The sequence below is a fragment of the Syngnathus scovelli genome, chromosome 3, assembly GCF_024217435.2.
Source record: "Syngnathus scovelli strain Florida chromosome 3, RoL_Ssco_1.2, whole genome shotgun sequence".
NCBI classification, from domain to species: domain Eukaryota; kingdom Metazoa; phylum Chordata; class Actinopteri; order Syngnathiformes; family Syngnathidae; genus Syngnathus; species Syngnathus scovelli.
Window position 1 is genome coordinate 5,179,797 of NC_090849.1, and position 19,413 is coordinate 5,199,209.

The 19,413-nt window shown below is 48.4% G+C and overlaps 1 protein-coding gene and 1 long non-coding RNA gene across 4 annotated transcripts; both read left to right on the forward strand.

The window, feature by feature from the left end:
• The first annotated feature begins 2,436 nt into the window (after positions 1-2,436).
• LOC137840187 (uncharacterized) lies at positions 2,437-3,655 on the forward strand. Its single transcript, XR_011086672.1, has 3 exons — positions 2,437-3,119; positions 3,256-3,360; positions 3,504-3,655. It is a non-coding gene; the product is annotated as an uncharacterized lncRNA (long non-coding RNA).
• A 100-nt stretch (positions 3,656-3,755) lies between these two features.
• On the forward strand, positions 3,756-8,031 carry LOC125994453 (janus kinase and microtubule-interacting protein 3-like). Of its 3 annotated transcripts, XR_011086563.1 has the most exons (11): positions 3,756-5,539; positions 5,750-5,812; positions 5,899-5,997; positions 6,115-6,213; positions 6,295-6,354; positions 6,469-6,534; positions 6,596-6,664; positions 6,742-6,819; positions 6,876-7,117; positions 7,197-7,322; positions 7,692-8,031. XR_011086563.1 is itself a non-coding variant. In XM_068650032.1 (10 exons), exons 1-9 carry the CDS (start codon positions 5,270-5,272, stop codon positions 7,086-7,088), a joined length of 1,017 nt encoding a protein of 338 aa, XP_068506133.1. In that variant the 5' UTR covers positions 3,756-5,269; the 3' UTR covers positions 7,089-7,117; positions 7,197-8,031. The 3 variants fall into 3 exon arrangements, 2 of the variants coding, with proteins under 2 accessions (XP_068506133.1, XP_068506134.1); XM_068650032.1 differs by having other exon boundaries at positions 7,197-8,031; XM_068650033.1 differs by having other exon boundaries at positions 6,295-6,348; positions 7,197-8,031.
• Positions 8,032-19,413: the final 11,382 nt, after the last annotated feature.

The following is a 19,413-nucleotide window of genomic DNA, read 5'->3' on the forward strand; positions in this document are numbered from 1 at the left end:
TCTCGCACTACCAACTTTACTGAACTTGTGTAAACCCTTTAAATAGAAGTTTAATACATGGTTTAGCATTCCTCTGCACACTCTTGAATACTGTTTTGCCTACTTGCACTATTGCATAATTAGCACTGCTGCACTTTATACTTATTTGTAATATATATATATACAGTATATGTATATATATATTTTCATAGGATATGTTACTTCTATTCAACTGCAATATCACTACTTTGTTGTAAGCCGTGTGCAACGAAATTTCGTTTTGTATGCACCATGTGCAGACAAGATGACAATAAAGTTTGTCTAAGTCTAAGTCATGTCAGGTCAGCTGTCTGGAGAGAGAGAGAAGTCAGGACCTGCGGGCGGAGCACCACCGTGCCACCGCCGCCATGACGGAACTCAAAAGCAAACTCCATGAGGAGAAGCAGAAAAAGTTAGCCGTTACCAGGGAGACATTACTGCGGCAGCATGAAATGGAGCTGATGAGAGTGATCAAAATCAAAGATGGAGAGATCCAGCGACTGAATGCCTTGGTCCTCAGCCTGAGGGACGGCTCCATGGACAAGGTGATCCGCTCAATCCGTGTCTGACTAACCGCACGCCACGTCGGGCTCCGATGCGGCCGCTACCGTATTGTGTAGCTTGTCCCCAGTAAGCGTCGCGGCGCTCCGTTGCGGTCTCAACGGCCCGATGTGGCGCAATGTCTGCTCAGGTGAGGAGCGGGGGCGCTTTGCTGGCGGAAGTGGAGGAGACGCGGCGGTGTCGGGAGACCGAGCGGTGTCGCCTCCACCAGGAGCGCGGAAGAAGCCCTGGCAGCGGCCCAGCAGGCCTGGCAGTCCCGAGCGGCCGAGCTCCGATCGGCTCATCACCAGCATCGGGAGGAGCTGAGCCGAACCAAGAGAGACTGCGAGAGGGAGATCCGCCGACTGGTAGGACTGATCAGATGCGCGGTGCGTGGCTATGTTCCCAATTTCGTTGTATACCTGCAGTGCAATGACACCTAAGGCATTCTATTCTATTCTATTTCACAAGAAGAAAACGTCCGGTTGCTCGCTTCGCTTTTGTCACAGCAATGGTGTTCTAGTCGATTCAAGATAAAAATTGGCCGGTTGCTCTCTTTGTTTTTGTCACAATTCTGGCAAATGAGTTTGCCCGCCTGCCTGAGCGCTCCCCGTTTGTACATCCAGATGGATGAGATCAAGCTGAAAGACAGAGCGGTTAGTGTTTTGGATAAATCCCTGGGGCCGGCCACGTCCACCGCCTTCAGCTGCAGACTCAGGCTGCCGAGCAGCAGATCGCTGCCCTGAGGGATTCCCAAAGGGCGGGCCTAAACTACCCTGGAAGTGGGGTCAACGGCGCTACTAGCAATCCTCTTCATAGCGTAAGCCACCTCATCACACACTTGCAGTACGCATGACTTAGTTCGTTGCTGGAGGAAGGTAGCACAAAAACAGTTTTGAACTTTGAACGAGTGGTTGTGTGTGTGTGTTGCGGGGCGTTTTCAGGCTCAGGAGGATCGGGACACGCGAAGGTTTCATCTGAAAATCGCTGAGCTCAGCGCAGTCATCAGGAAACTGGAGGATCGAAACGCCCTGCTTTCTGAAGAGCGCAATGAACTGGTAATTTATTGACGGCACGCTTGAAGGTTTGCGCTACGTTTGATGCGCGCCATCCAGCGAGGCACCCATTGCGCTTGCTTATTAGTTGAGCGGCGCGGCGAGTCGGTTGCCTGGTAGATGTCTTTTATTGGGAGCCAAAGCCACGATTCCGTTCAAACCGATGCAAAAGGAATGGATACGTTCTGGCCCGCGTGTTGTGCGTCTTTCGCATCCCGCATTTCATGCTTGCAGCTTAAGCGACTGAGAGAAACAGAAAGCCAGTTTCTGCCACTCCTGTACAAAAACAAACGCCTGAGCAGGAAGAATGAAGAACTCTCGCTGGTGCTGTGTCGCCTTGAAAACAAAGTGCGCTTTGTCACCCAGGAGAACGAGGAGATGGCAAGCTTGGTAAGTCGACGGGAACAACGGCGGCATGCCAACAGAGTCCACTGAATTTGTGTTCCACAGAGAAGGCCTAGTTCGCTCAATGACCTGGAGCGCGGTTGCGGCCAGCAGGACGGTGAAATGGAGTTCCTTCAAGTTGTGGAGCAGCGGCACATCATCGACGACTTGTCCAAGGTCTTCAGGCAGGCGACTCGGTGCACGTACGGCAGCGCCGCGCTCGCTCGCTGTCGCCAGGAAACCTTTTCCGTCCAAAGCTTGGCCGGCGGCCGCCATCCAAAAAATTGGCCCCTTAAATTCCGACCTTTCAAGCAGGAGCATTGTGCGCACGCGTTTGAACACGCTTTAGACTTGTTTTGCCGTTTTCAGCAGCTCAAAGCTCCCGTTTTGTCAGCGCCTTTGCCACTCGCTGTGCGCTGAAAACGACGGACTCGCCCGGCTGCTCAGCCCGTCAACCATGAGCCGCGAGCGCGACGTCATTGTCCGTAGGCAGCTAGTGGCAAAATGCACCCTGTTAGAGTTGCGCTCGCTCCAACTTATTTTGCAAGAACCACACGGGAGACAAGTAAGTTCTTTTGGACACCTGCAGGTGGAGAGTCCATCCGTTGTACGAATGAAGTCTGACTCTCGGCTCCTGCACGAGCATTTTTATTAAGAGAAACAGGGTGGGTGTAAGAGTGGATTGAATAGAGAAAGCCCTTGACCTCTAGTCAAAACATAGCAAGGGATGTTTTACGACTTTGTGTAGGAAGGGATAAGCGATAGGGATAAATAAGGGATAAATAATATTATTTATTACAGGTTGCAGTCAAAGTCAAAGCAACATAATCATACGATAAAGATAATCTGGAAAACCCTGACGCACCCTGTAGTTGTCACTTTTGGAAAAGACGAGCGTCCCTCCAATCATCGCCGGTGACGGGTTTTTCAGGCTCTGGAGACAGGAGCTCATGTCAGAAATGTCATCGTGAGTCGCGTTTGTTTCTGCGCCGGAGCCGTTCGTTCCCTTTGCATCCAAAGAATCTCAAAGGCGGATTATTTGTGTCGACGGGAGAGAGATTTGCTGCTACGATACCGACGTCGAGAATCTCTGAGGAGGAACAAAGCGTGAGGTCCTGCAAGGTGAGTCTGTTTGTTTGCGGCTGCTTGGTGTTGCGCAAGATGAAATGGCCTTTTTCTCGCTATCGTTCCTCTCGTCGATTCATCGTGAGGTGTCGCTTCAGTTTGTTCAGAGAGATGTTTGCTTCCGCGCCCGCAGGTCATCGAAACATTTTACGGCTACGACGAAGACGTGTTGGTGGACTCGGACGGATCGTCCTTGTCTTTTCACACCGACAGAACCCCCGACACGGAACCCGAAGAGGTAGCCCGCCATTTCTGCCAGCGTATTGGCGCCAAACATTCCTCTTCAGCCTGGAATCGGACTCGTCATTGCGTCGCGGGTGCTTTGTCGCCGGTCTGACTGATTCTGGTACTAGTGCTGTGTTGCATTGGTGTGTGCATTAGGAGGTGGAGCTTCGCTACCGCCAGCTGACGCAAGAATATCAAGCGCTGCAACGAGCCTACGCTCTGCTAGCCCAGACCAGCGGAGGGGACTACGACGCCGAGAAGGAGATCAAGGTGGCGCCCCTTCCCGCAACCCCCGGCCGGGTCGCAGCCTCCCCGTTCTCACCCAGCCTCGGGTGTTCTCTGGTCTGAAAGGAGGAGGAGGAGCCTCCCTCCTCCTCCTTTCAGACCAGAGAAAAGCTGATGGTAGTGTCAAACGCACCTCTTTCAATAAGGTGCCCCCGGCTTCCCGGTAACGGGTTTGTCTTAGCCGGGTTCGGAGATTCGTCCGTAATCTAAACACCCGAGTTAAATTAACTCCACCGGAATCAATCTAATTTCTGTACGACGCCAATCCCTCTCAAGTCACCCTAAGCTCGAGCCGAGTAACTCAATTCGAGGCAAGACTTCGAAGTGACCGCATCGTATTGATGGCTCCCCGCTAATGTTTGAAGTTCTTATTATGTTACGGATATTTTTAGATGTCTTTGTTAAGACCTCAGGGATTCGTTTGTATAGCGCACCCTAGCACTAGTTTTGCCGAAGTAAATGTTGATATGGGTCCGTTCTACTTGGTCGCTCAAGCAGCGAGCCGACCAACTTGTTTATTCGAAAGAGAATCGAATTAATAAAAGTGTGACAATAATAGCATTTAAGGAGAAAATTAATGCACTTTACGTTATTAATTCTAACTTCTTATATGTAGATCAAGCACTTAACTGTCGGAGTGCTTCACCCCACTTGATTGCTTAAAAAGAATAACAACTTTCTTAAAACGAATAAAAATGTCTTACTCTATTTAGATTTGCCCAGTAATTAATTTGGAAGGCAAGTCTATTTTTCGATCGTGTCCTGTTTAACTTTTGACGCGGCCCGACGGACAATCGAAATACTTTTATCCTTCACCAACTCAAATGATCTATTTTAACCATCGTCGTTATTTTATTTAGAGGAAGTAAATTTTCAAACGAATTCACTTTTGACGAAATTCACTCTTCCCTTAAATATCTACGAAAGTTATTTAATTCTCTAACATGTTCGGAGTTACTTTTTACGCGGCCCGTCAAAAGGGGAAACGGGCCTGCGCCCTTCAAATAATTAAATTACTTTCAGTTCTACACCAAACCAATAATCCGATTCAAACACTTCCGTTAATTTATTCAGACGAAGCAAACTTTCAAACGGATTGAAATTCACTCGTGTCTCAAATAACTACGAAAGTTATTTAATTCTCTAAAATTGTCTGATGTTACTTTTATTTATTACGGTCCTATGTTATACCATAATAACCCCCCGCACATTAATCAAATTGTCAAATCAACCCCGAACCATCGATTGTACATTCAGTACAAATCAGCGCACAACAAAGTAGATGAATATACACAACACATTTATTGAAGAAACATGAAATAGAATTACAAATCTTAATCACTCCAGAAACCGAACAATTTCACCCACTGATACCCGTGTTAATAAAATCATTCAATCCCAGAACAATTCGATTGCAAAACACAGTTCATGAAAGAGGGAATCAATTTTTAGCCAAGCAAAGAAATCAAGAAGTAAAAATCACATTTGTGCTTCTCCAAACAATTTATGTCACGCCACTATTCTCATAGTGACGGGTCCCTTGATCGAATTGACTAACAATATTGCTTTAAGCTGTTACAGAATACATTTTTAGCCAAGCAAAGAAATCAAAAAGTAAAAATCACATTTGTGCGTCCATGCGTGACTCACAATCCGACACCGTGTTCCTGTTTTATTTCTATTTTAACTTGCTTAGCTTATTTTGGCCCCTTTTTTGGTCTCATGTTTTGGTCTGGCGCCATCTTTTGGACAAATTTGGAATTTCAGCTCTGCCAATTTATTCCTGTGAACAATCCATATTTTACCATTTGCACCATCTCTTCCCCCCATGTTACATGACAGTAGAAATGGGTCACTATCAAAGCAGAGTAGCAGATCTGGAGTCAGCGCTGAAGCAACAAGGACAGGTAAGCTTATCAATGAGCACACCTTTTTGTCAGACAAAATAGCTACATTCTTCAGTCACTCATTCGTCTGGCATTACTGGACCAACCCCCCCCCTGAACGTGGCTGGGAAAATGCGGAGAAAAGCAAATGTCATTTTCCAGTCAACCAAAGAATTTGTGGATGAAAATGACACAACATTCCAAAGCTGTCCACGCGTTTGTCTCTTCTAGAATGTCAAGTGGGTGGAGGAGAAGCAGCTGCTGCGTCAGAGCAATCAGCAGTTGGCCGAAAAGGTGACGGAAAGAAAGGCGCTGGGCGGAGTCGCTTGGCGTCACACCCGTCCGGAAGCCCCGCAGATGAGGTCTGACTGTCTTTTCAGGTCAGGCGGATGGAGGCGGAAGAAGCGCGTCTGAAAGAGCGCATCCAGGATATCCGAGACCAAAACGAACTGCTTGAGTTCCGCATCCTGGAGCTGGAGGTGGGAAGACTCGCACAAGCGTGTTGAGGCCAGAGATGTGACGGACGGACGGACGGACGGACGGACGGACGGACGGACGGACGGACGGACGGACGGATGCATGCCTCTGCCTTTCAGGAGAGGGAGTGGCGCTCCCCCGTCTTGAAGTTTCTGCAAGTCCGTTTCCCAGACGGCCTCAGCCCTTTGCAGATCTACTGCGAGGCCGACGGCGTGAGCGTACGTAAGGCGTCCCTCGCAACCCTAACCTTAACCTGAGGTCCCAGAACACCTTACATTGCTCCTTGCGCCTTTCCCCAGGACATCGTCATCAGTGATCTGATGAAGAAGCGGGACATCCTGGGCGATAACGCCGTAAGTGTATGTCGAACTCCTTATGTTCGCACTCCACGAGACTCGGCGGCTCAAATGTGACTTTTGGAAGGCTTTGCGCTGAAAGAACCTTGTTGACGCTGTGCCTTTGGGCTCTTGCAGAATCTCACCAACGAGGAGCAGGTGGTCGTGATTCACGCCAGGACCCTTCCCACCCTAGCCGAGAAGGTAACGCGCACGTCCACGCACGCTCTCGCATTCTGCTTATGTGACAGCAGCCTTTCCTCAGTGGTTAGAATACATCAAAGTGACCAAGTCAGCACTTCAACAGAAGATGTTGGACATTGAAAGTGAGAAGGTAGACAGACACGCGACATCAGCCAAGGGGAACTCGGGGCAATGTGCCCCAACAATTCTGACCTTGAGCTGTGCTAGGATATGTTCTGCAACCAGAAGGGCTACCTGGATGAAGAGTTGGACTTCAGGAAGCGTTCCATGGACCAGGCTCATAAGGTAAGCCGCCCTCAAATCTCCCGCCGGACCACTGATGGACGAGGATTGCGGCCCAGAGGATCATGGAGCTGGAGGCCATGTTGTACGAGGCGCTACCGCAGCGGGACTGCCCCGCCACGGACGGCGAAAAAGCCAGCCACGCTGGCGTGAATGACGTGCTGACGGCGGATCAGAGACAAGAGCTTAGGAGCGCCGTGGACCAATGGAAGCGAGCCCTGATGTGGGAGTTGAGGGAGCGCGACGCTTGCATCCTCCAAGAGAGAATCTGAGAGAGGATCTGCTGCACAGCGCGCAACAGGTAAGGGCCCAAAGCCAGCCCGGCACTTACTTGCACGCTTACTGGCTTTTGAAGGCTACTTTCCATTTGTCCGTCCTAGAGGAACAAAGAGCTGAAAGAATTCATCGAAGCTCAGAAGAGACAAATCAAACAATTGGAGGAGAAGTTTCTGTTTCTCTTTCTAGTCTTCTCCTTGGCCTTCATTCTGTGGCCCTAACACCAGCTGGTGAGTGAGCTCCAGCGGCACCGCACTCGACACCTCCGATACACTGCCAGCCGGTCTCAGACGTTGGCAGACGCTCCGATGCCGACGTATACCCCCCGCCACGGTGACAGAGGCACCGCGTCACACCGGCGCTCATCCAATCAGAAGGCAGGAAAGGCAAATTCACATGCAGGGCACTCTTGAACCAGAAGAGAGCGCCACAAAAAACGGTTGTTGCCCCAAACGCGCACTAAAAAGGGTCAGAATAACAAGAGTCCCACCGGCCAGCCGGGGCCACCCGTCCATCCATTTCTTCAGGGGGGGAAAAAATTGGAGTCACCGGTGAGTACATTTTGCATTTAGCTCTGCTTTTCTGCTTCTGTCTTCAAGTGTGTGGCATCCTGCGACCAAAGATTCAGCCAACCCCAAAGCGGTTGACCTCAACGTCCCACCACCATTCCTACCAGAGCAGGTGACGTGATGCTTTGGACATCCTTCCGTCTCAGATGCCCAAAAGTACTCTTTGCCACATCTGCGGCAATACGGTGTCTTTTCAAAGGTGCAAATAAATCCAGCGTGGGCGGAACACGCACGTCTTCGGTTTTTCCCGCTTTGTTTGTGTGACAGCTGTTGTGAAAATTTTACACAAATAAAGTTGTATAGTACAGGTTTGGCCAAGCCGCAACTCCCGAACCGCATGCGGCTCTTTTATGTTCATATCAACATTTGTGTGTGTGTGTAGGTGTGTGTGTGTGTGTGTGTGTGTGTGTGTGGGGGGGGGGGGGGGGGGGGGGTTGTGCGTGTTGGCTTCACTTGAGTTTAATTTTGTATTTTCGTCAAAAGCGCATGTGGTGAAATTCCACAAAGTAGGATGGGCAAACACATTCCAGTAAACTATTAGTGTCAATTGGGCTCTCGAAATGGCAGGGAAAAGATGCACAGCAAAACGAAAATATGTAGATGAACACAGGACGTTTTTATCAGAGTGGGAAAGTTTCTATTTTTTGTTGAACGTGATGGCAAACCATTCTGCCTGATACGTCAGACCTCAGCGCATTTCAAAGATTCAAATCTTCAGCGCCATGCACTTCAGCTCACTCCATGCTAACATTGATCAGGCGTCGAACCCGCAACATCATGCTTAAGAGGTGGACATGCTAACCAGTGCGCCATTATGTCAACGCATAACAACTGTAAATCTACTAAACAAAACAGCGGTTGCTATATGACATCTGCCGCGTGTGGTCACGTGACAGACGTCACGTGATGGGCAGAACTTCCGCCGGAATTCAAATCCGCGGGGAGAGTTAACTTGTTTAAAAGGGAGTGGGCAGAAGAATTATTTAATTTATTTAAATCTATTTGGAGTGTGCGCCATTATGTCAATGCATAACAACTGTAAGTCTACTAAACAAAACAGCGGTTGCTATATGACGTCTGCCACGTCGTGGTCACGTGACGCGGACGTGACGTCGACGCCTACTTTACATCCCACCGATCACAGGACCCCTCGGCTGCATAACCGCGCCCCCTTCCCAACCAATCGGATTTGCTATACGCGAAAACTACGCCAATGGGCGGAACTTCCGCCAAAATTTAAATCCGTGGGCGTGGCTCGCAACAGGAAGTAGGGAAATGGCGATGTTGACAAAGACACAGCGGATGGTAACATACGACTAACAAGAGAAATATTTTTATTTTCTGCTTGCAACTGGACCGTCCAGAGCGTACACGGTAAGTACAACTAATCGTTTTTAAAAAGAAGTACTTTTGTTGCCCTGAAAAGCGAGTGAGTGTGGCGTTTGGGGGGAACGTCGAATTTCGACGATTCTTTCTGGTCAACGGTTGTAAATGATTGCGTTGATTAAAAAAGAAAACTTGATGTAACTCTACTTTTAACTGCCGTTTCAGATAAGCGGGTATTACGTCGCAGTCATGTGCCGCGGATATGACGTAATTGGCTGAACTTCCACCAAAATTCAAATCTGTTGGCGCGATGGCCGTGAGCCACTGAGCAACGACGAATATCAACAGAAATATCTTTATTTTCTGCTTGCAACTGGACCGTCTACAGCATACACGGTAAGTAACACTCATTGTGTTTAAAGAGATTTACGTTTGTAATAGCAACGTGTAGCTGAGGCGCTAGCAGAAGTGTAGCCGCGTTGCGTTGTACGTGTGAATATTGGTCCAGGCGAAATGTTAATGTTTAATTTCATTCCTTTAGGTTCCACGGTGTTTGTTGGCTGCAAGTTTTCCACTGCAAGAAGAGGCTCGTATCATTGACCAGGAGCGAGCTACAATGGTGAGTAGCCATAACATTTATGTTAAACACTTCCTATTTCATGTCTAACAGTACTTGATTTAACAAATAACCATAAATAAATACAGTGTGGGCACTGAAGTTAACATATGTGATTATACTGCCTAATCTGTCACCGAGTATATTGTTGCAAAGTAATATAAGATCCAAAGTTGTAATTCAGAATAGTTTTCAAAAGAAGGCCATTAGAATTATATACAAGTCTGATTACCCTGAACATAACAACAAGCTATTAATTAAATCACAAATTCTTCAATTCAAAGATTTGGTAGATTATCAGAATAATAATGTCTAACAGTAATTGATTTAACACATCACGATAAGTAGATTGAGTGTGGGCACTTTCAAGTTAACATATGTGATTATACTGCCTAATCTGTTACAGAGTATGTTGTTGCCAAGTAATGTAGAATAGATCCAAAGTAGTAATCCAGAATAGTTTTGAAAAGCCCATTAGAATAATAAACAAATCTGATTACCTTGAACATAATAGTTAAGTGTTGAATATGTCCTATGAAGTCAAAATTGGGCACCATCATGTGGTGAAATTTGGAATTGCATCACATCCAATTTTGCCTGGGAACAAACAGATTAAATAAATCTTAGTCTTAAATAAGCCACTCCTTCTCAAACAAGTAAACTCTGCCCATTTTGCGCAGTAGATGTTCTGTTAATATCTAGTATTTATACAAAGTCATAATTTAAATTGCTTTTAACCTTCATTCATCGCTTCAACCAACATTACTCGCTCTTATTACCAACTTGTATCGATTTAACTAAGCGTTTAATACTTCCTATCAGGTCTCAAGTCAAGATTTGGCAAAATACAATTTCAGCAAATCCAATTTTGCCAGGCAACAAAAAGAGATTAAATAAACTAAATAAGTCTTCTTCCCATTAAATACATCAGAAAAGTCTGTCTTGTAACCAGTCCTCTTCAAACAAGTAAAGTCTGCCCGTTTTGTGCCGTAGATTTTGTGTCTATGCCTAGTATTTATACAAAATCATAATTTAAACGACTTCATTCCTTCATTCACTTTGGAAATTTGGAATTGCAGCAAATCGAATTTTGCCAGGGAACAAAAATAGATCAATTAAACTAAATAAGTCCTCTTCCCATTAAATAAATTAAAAAAGTCTGTCTTGTAACCAGTCCTTTTCAAACAAGTAAAGTCTGCCCATTTTGTGCCGTAGATTTTGTGTTTATGCCTAGTATTTATACAAAATCATAATTTAAAGGATTTCATTCCTTCATTCACTTTGGAAATTTGGAATTGCAGCACATCAAATTTTGCCTGGGAAGAAAAGTAGATTAAATAAATTTAATAAGTCTTACTACTTCCCAATAAATAAATTAAATACGTCTTACTTGTTCCCACTCCTTTTCAAAAAAGTAGTTTAAAACGAGGGCCATTTACTCAACCTTTAACCTCAACCCCGCACGTCACATTGTGTTGTATCTGTGAATGTTGGTTGTGGCCAAATGATAGTTTTCTTTCATTCGTTTAGGTTCCACGGTGTTTGTTGGCTATATGTTTTCCACTGTCAGAAGGATGAAAATACAAAGTACAACGCTTGGACGTGGGCGACGACGTCACCGGTGAGTCCTTCCTTCCTATTTATTTACCTTCTAGGTGCTAGAGGCTAAGTGTTAGAAGCTAAGTGTTAGAGGCAACACAATACGAACAACACAACACAATACGAACAACTCAACACAATATGAACAACTCAACACAATATGAACAACACAACAAAATATGAACAACACAACAAAATACGAACAACACAACACAATACCAACAACACAATACCAACAACACAACACATTACGAACAACACAACACAATACGAACAACACAACGATACCGCACTGAACAACACGATACCGCACTGAACAACACGATACCGCACTGAACAACACGATACCGCACTGAACAACACGATACCGCACTGAACAACACGATACCGCACTGAACAACACGATACCGCACTGAACAACACCATGCCGCACTGAACAACACCATGCCGCACCGAACAACACCATGCCGCACTGAACAACACAATGCCGCACTGAACAACACCATGCCGCACTGAACAACACCATGCCGCACTGAACAACACCATGCCGCACTGAACAACACCATGCCGCACTGAACAACACAATGCCGCACTGAACAACATTATGCCGCACTGAACAACACCATGCCGCACTGAACAACACCATCCCGCACCGAACAACACCATCTCGCACCGAACAACACCATGCCGCACCGAACAACACCATGCCGCACTGAACAACACCATGCCGCACTGAACAACACCATGCCGAACTGAACAACACCATGCCGCACTGAACAACACCATGCCGCACTGAACAACACCATGCCGCACTGAACAACACCATGCCGCACTGAACAACACCATCCCGCACTGAACAACACCATCCCGCACTGAACAACACCATCCCGCACTGAACTACACCATGCCGCACTGAACAACACCATGCCGCACTGAACTACACCATGCCGCACTGAACAACACCATGCCGCACTGAACAACACCATGCTGCACTGAACAACACCATGCCGCACTGAACAACACCATGCCGCACTGAACAACACCATGCCGCACTGAACAACACCATGCCGCACTGAACAACACCATGCCGCACTGAACAACACCATGCCGCACTGAACAACACCATCCCGCACTGAACAACACCATGCAGCACTGAACAACATTATGCCGCACTGAACAACATTATACCGCACTGAACAACATTATGCCGCACTGAACAACATTATGCCGCACTGAACAACATTATGCCGCACTGAACAACACCATGCCGCACTGAACAACATTATGCCGCACTGAACAACATTATGCCGCACTGAACAACACCATCCCGCACTGAACAACACCATCCCGCACTGAACAACACCATCCCGCACTGAACAACACCATGCCGCACTGAACAACACCATGCCGCACTGAACAACACCATGCCGCACTGAACAACACCATGCCGCACTGAACAACACCATGCCGCACTGAACAACACCATGCCGCACTGAACAACACCATGCCGCACTGAACAACACCATGCCGCACCGAACAACACCATGCCGCACTGAACAACATTATGCCGCACTGAACAACATTATGCCGCACTGAACAACACCATGCCGCACTGAACAACACCATGCCGCACTGAACAACACCATGCCGCACTGAACAACACAATGCCGCACTGAACAACACCATGCCGCACTGAACAGCACCATGCCGAACTGAACAACACCATACCGCACTGAACAACACCATGCCGCACTGAACAACACCATGCCGCACTGAACAACACCATCCCGCACTAAACAACACCATGCAGCACTGAACATTATGCAGCACTGAACAACATTATACCGCACTGAACAACATTATGCCGCACTGAACAACATTATGCCGCACTGAACAACATTATGCCCCACTGAACAACATTATGCCGCACTGAAAAACACCATGCCGCACTGAACAACACCATGCCGCACTGAACAACACCATGCCGCACTGAACAACACCATGCCGCACTGAACAACACCATGCCGCACTGAACAACACCATGCCGCACTGAACAACACCATGCCGCACTGAACAACACCATGCCGCACTGAACAACACCATGCCGCACTGAACAACACCATGCCGCACTTAACAACACCATGCCGCACTGAACAACACCATGCCGCACTGAACAACACCATCCCGCACTGAACAACACCATCCCGCACTGAACAACACCATCCCGCACTGAACACCATCCCGCACTGAACAACACCATGCCGCACTGAACAACACCATGCCGCACTGAACAACACCATGCCGCACTGAACAACACCATGCCGCACTGAACAACACCATGCCGCACTGAACAACACCATGCCGCACTGAACAACACCATCCCGCACTGAACAACACCATGCCGCACTGAACAACACCATGCCGCACTGAACAACACCATGCCGCACTGAACAACACCATGCCCCACTGAACAACATTACGCCGCACTGAACAACACCATGCCGCACTTAACAACACCATGCCGCACTGAACAACACCATGCCGCACTGAACAACACCATGCCGCACTGAACAACACCATCCCGCACTGAACAACACCATCCCGCACTGAACACCATCCCGCACTGAACAACACCATGCCGCACTGAACAACACCATGTCGCACTGAACAACACCATGCCGCACTTAACAACACCATGCCGCACTGAACAACACCATCCCGCACTGAACAACACCATCCCGCACTTAACAACACCATCCCGCACTGAACAACACCATGCCGCACTGAACAACACCATCCCGCACTGAACAACACCATGCCGCACTGAACAACACCATGCCGCACTGAACAACACCATGCCGCACTGAACAACACCATCCCGCACTGAACAACACCATGCCGCACTGAACAACACCATGCCCCACTGAACAACATTATACCGCACTGAACAACATTATGCCGCACTGAACAACATTATGCCGCACTGAACAACACCATGCCGCACTGAACAACATTATGCCGCACTGAACAACATTATGCCGCACTGAACACCATGCCGCACTGAACAACACCATCCCGCACTGAACAACACCATGCCGCACTGAACAACACCATGCCGCACTGAACAACACCATGCCGCACTGAACAACACCATGCCGCACTGAACAACACCATGCCGCACTGAACAACACCATCCCGCACTAAACAACACCATGCCGCACTGAACAACATTATGCCGCACTGAACAACATTATGCCGCACTGAACAACATTATGCCGCACTGAACAACATTATGCCGCACTGAACAACATTATGCCGCACTGAACAACATCATGTCGCACTGAACAACACCATGCCGCACTGAACAACACCATGCCGCACTGAACAACACCATGCCCCACTGAACAACATTACGCCGCACTGAACAATATTACGCCGCACTGAACAATATTATGCCGCACTGAACAACACCATGCCGCACTGAACAACACCATGCCGCACTGAACAACACCATGCCGCACTGAACAACACCATGCCGCACTGAACAACACCATGCCGCACTGAACAACACCATCCCGCACTGAACAACACCATGCCGCACTGAACAACACCATGCCGCACTGAACAACACCATGCCGCACTGAACAACACCATGCCGCACTTAACAACACCATGCCGCACTGAACAACACCATGCCGCACTGAACAACAACATGCCGCACTGAACAACAACATGCCGCACTGAACAACACGACGCCGCACTGAACAACACTACGCCGCACAGAACAACACGACGCCGCACAGAATAACACAATACCGCACAGAACAACACCATGCCGCACAAACAGTTTTAGATAATATTACGTCGCAGTCATGCGACGCGGACATGACGTCAATAGGCGGAACTCATGGCAAAATTATAATCCGTGGGCGTGGCTTGCAACAGGAAGTAGGAAAGCGGCAATGCTGGCAAACAAGACACAGCGGTTAGTAACACAACGACTAACAAGACAAATATTTTTGTTTTCAGCTTGCAACTTGACCGTCTAGAGCGTACAAGGTAATTACAACTCATTGTTTTGAAAAATATGTTTTTTTGTAGGCCTGAAAAGCGAGGCAGTGTGGCATTTGGGAGGAACGTCGAACTCGGCGTCTGCTTCCAGCCACAGACGCCAAATTTCGACGATTATTTCGACTGGTCAACGTTTGTAAATTATTGCGTTGAATAAAAACTTTATTTAACTCTACTCTTAACTTTGCCGTTTCAGATATGCGGGTATTACACCGCGGAAATGACGTCAATAGGCTGAACTCTCGCCAAAATTCAAATCTGTGGGCGCAATGGCCTTGAGCGAGACAACGGATACAAACACGACGATTATCAACAGAAATATCTTTATTTTCTGCTTGCAAGTGGACCGTCTAGAGCGTACACGGTAAGTACAACTCATTGTGTTTAAAAAGATTTACGTTTGTGTAGTTTGCGTTGCGTTGTATCTGTGAATGTTGGTTGAGGCTAAATGTTAATGTTTAATTTCCTTCCTTTAGGTTCCACGGTGTTTGTTGGCTGTATGGTTTCCACTGCAAGAAGAGGCTCGTATCATTGACCAGCAGGAGCTACAATGGTGAGTACCCCTTTCGTCGTCCATTTATGTTAAACACTTCCTATTTCATGTCTAACAGTACTCGATTTAACAAATAACCATAAATAAATACAGTGTGGGCAGTCAAGTTAACATATGTGATTATCCTGCCTAATATGTTTATCACAAATATGTCACTAATATGTTTATTTGTTTATCACAACACCTTTGGACCTTCAGCAATCGATTATTTCCCTTCATCTACATAGAGACAGAACGATTGTGTCTTAAACATCTCATTCATTTCACCAAATAACTTCACGCAGGTGGATAACGGCCGTCTCGGTCACGCTATGTTGCGTGATACAGTTTTGAAGAACCAAATGCATTTATTCAATGAATAAGTCAAGCTAGATCTATGTTTATGATGTTGTACGTTACGGTACCGATTGAAGTTGAGTCCGAAGCCAGTGGAAAACAGCGCTGCGTTTGTGCTCTCCAGGTACAAATGTTGTGATCTCTGACTGACGACCGGGCGAGACTCGAGTAAGAGATGTCCAAACGAGCTCCGGCAGGGCGGGTCAAGGCGGAGCGAACGGACGCCTTTCAGGCCGCCAATGACGAGCTGAGAGCCAAACTGATGGACGTCCAGTTAGAACTTCAGCAGGAGAAGAACAAGGTGAAAACCTCAACAGACAGACACTGCCTTCCTCCCTGCCTGCTTCCCTGCCTGCCTCCCTGCCTGCCTCCCTGCCTGCCTGCCTCCCTGCTTGCCTCCCTCCCGCCCTCCCTCCCTCCCTCCCTCCCTCCCTCCCTCCCTCCCTCCCTCCCAGTTTCCCCGATGTAGATTTGACATGCGTGTGCCATGACTGTGTCAGCCTACGTCAACAAATGCACCGAGGACGTCAGCACCACTAAGAATATCATCACCCGGGGCAACCAACGACCCTGGATGACTGAGGAGGTACGTCAAACGCTACGAGCGCGGAACTCTGCCTTCAAGTCTGGCGACAAGGAGAGACTGAGGACAGCAAGAGCCAACTTGAACCGTGCCATCAGGGTAGCGAAGCGAGACCACAGTCGAAAAATTCAGGATCGTTTCCACGACGCCAACAACACCAGGAGTATGTGGCAAGGCATACGGGCGATTACAGACTACAACTCACCCTCCCCCCCGGTGGGTGAAGTTGATGCTGACTTTCTAAATGGTCTAAATAACTTCTTTGGGAGGTTCGAGGCACTAAACGGCACTCCAGCAGTTAAAACTGTCCCCCATCAGGAAGAGGAGGTACTCTGCCTTGACTCCGCCGATGTGTTGAAGACCCTGAGGAGAGTCAACCCCCGTAAGGCCCCTGGCCCCGACAACATTCCTGGGCGTGTGTTCAGGGAATGTGCAAGTCAGCTGGCTGGGGTCATCACAGACATTTTTAACACCTCGCTGGGCCAAGCCACAGTGCCAGCGTGCTTTAAGACTGCCTCCATCATTCCGGTGCCGAAGAAACCTCAAATCACCTCATTTAATGATTGCCGGCCTGTTGCACTGACTCCGGTCATGATGAAGTGCTTCGAAAGGCTGCTTAAAGATCACATCGTTTCCAGACTCCCCCCATTATTTGACCCGTTCCAGTTTGCCGACCGGCAAAACCGCTCCACTCAGGACGCCATCTCCTCCGTTCTTCACCTGAGCCTGGCTCACCTGGAGGAGAAGAACACCCATGTTCGGATGCTGTTCCTGGACTTCAGCTCAGCGTTTAACACCATCATCCCACAGCATCTAGTAGGAAAATTGGAACACCTGGGCTTCAACACCCCCCTTCGCAACTGGCTGCTAGACTTCCTCACCAACAGACCTCAGTCAGTCCGGGTCGGACAGAACACCTCTGATGTCATCACCCTCAGCACAGGCTCCCCTCAGGGCTGCGTCCTGAGCCCCCTGCTGTTCACCCTGATGACACACGACTGCGTCCCCAGGTTCACCACCAATCACATCGTGAAGTTCGCAGACGACACAACGGTGGTGGGGCTCATCAGAGACAACAACGACCTGGACTTCAGAGAGGAGGTGGAGCAGCTGGTGGGCTGGTGCAGAGACAACAGCCTGATCCTGAATGTGGAGAAGATGAAGGAGATCATCGTCGACTTCAGGAAAAACCAGCCTCACCACGCTCCACTGATCATCAACAGCTCAGCTGTGGAGGTGGTCAGCAGCACCAAATTCCTGGGGGTCCACATCACAGAAGACCTCACCTGGACTATGAACACTACGGCACTGATCAAGAGGGCACAGAAGCGCTTGTACTTCCTGCGGAGGATGAGGAGAGCCCACCTGCCCCCACCCATCATGAGGACGTTCTACAGGAGCACCATAGAGAGCATTCTGACAAGCTGACTCTCTGTGTGGTGTGGAGGCTGCACCGCCTCCGATTGGAAGAATGTGAGGAGAGTGGTGAGGACAGCAGAAAGGATCATAGGGGCTCCTCTTCCCTCCATTCAGGACATTTCATCTCAGCGCTGCATGTCCCATGCCCGTAACATCATCAATGACCCATCACACCCCCACCATGGACTGTTCTCCCTGCTGCCCTCTGGGAAGAGGTTTCGCACAATCCGCTGCAGGTCCACCAGGTTCTGCAACAGCTTTTTCCCTGCTGTCATCAGACTGTTGAACATTAGAACTGTTGAGCTCTAAACTGAACACTGCATCACACATTCACAGAACTGTACTTTATGACACTACGGACCTCTATCTTGCACTATCTCGCACTACCAACTTTACTGAACTTGTGTAAACCCTTTAAATAGAAGTTTAATACATGGTTTAGCATTCCTCTGCACACTCTTGAATACTGTTTTGCCTACTTGCACTATTGCATAATTAGCACTGCTGCACTTTATACTTATTTGTAATATATATATATACAGTATATGTATATATATATTTTCATAGGATATGTTACTTCTATTCAACTGCAATATCACTACTTTGTTGTAAGCCGTGTGCAACGAAATTTCGTTTTGTATGCACCATGTGCAGACAAGATGACAATAAAGTTTGTCTAAGTCTAAGTCATGTCAGGTCAGCTGTCTGGAGAGAGAGAGAAGTCAGGACCTGCGGGCGGAGCACCACCGTGCCACCGCCGCCATGACGGAACTCAAAAGCAAACTCCATGAGGAGAAGCAGAAAAAGTTAGCCGTTACCAGGGAGACATTACTGCGGCAGCATGAAATGGAGCTGATGAGAGTGATCAAAATCAAAGATGGAGAGATCCAGCGACTGAATGCCTTGGTCCTCAGCCTGAGGGACGGCTCCATGGACAAGGTGATCCGCTCAATCCGTGTCTGACTAACCGCACGCCACGTCGGGCTCCGATGCGGCCGCTACCGTATTGTGTAGCTTGTCCCCAGTAAGCGTCGCGGCGCTCCGTTGCGGTCTCAACGGCCCGATGTGGCGCAATGTCTGCTCAGGTGAGGAGCGGGGGCGCTTTGCTGGCGGAAGTGGAGGAGACGCGGCGGTGTCGGGAGACCGAGCGGTGTCGCCTCCACCAGGAGCGCGGAAGAAGCCCTGGCAGCGGCCCAGCAGGCCTGGCAGTCCCGAGCGGCCGAGCTCCGATCGGCTCATCACCAGCATC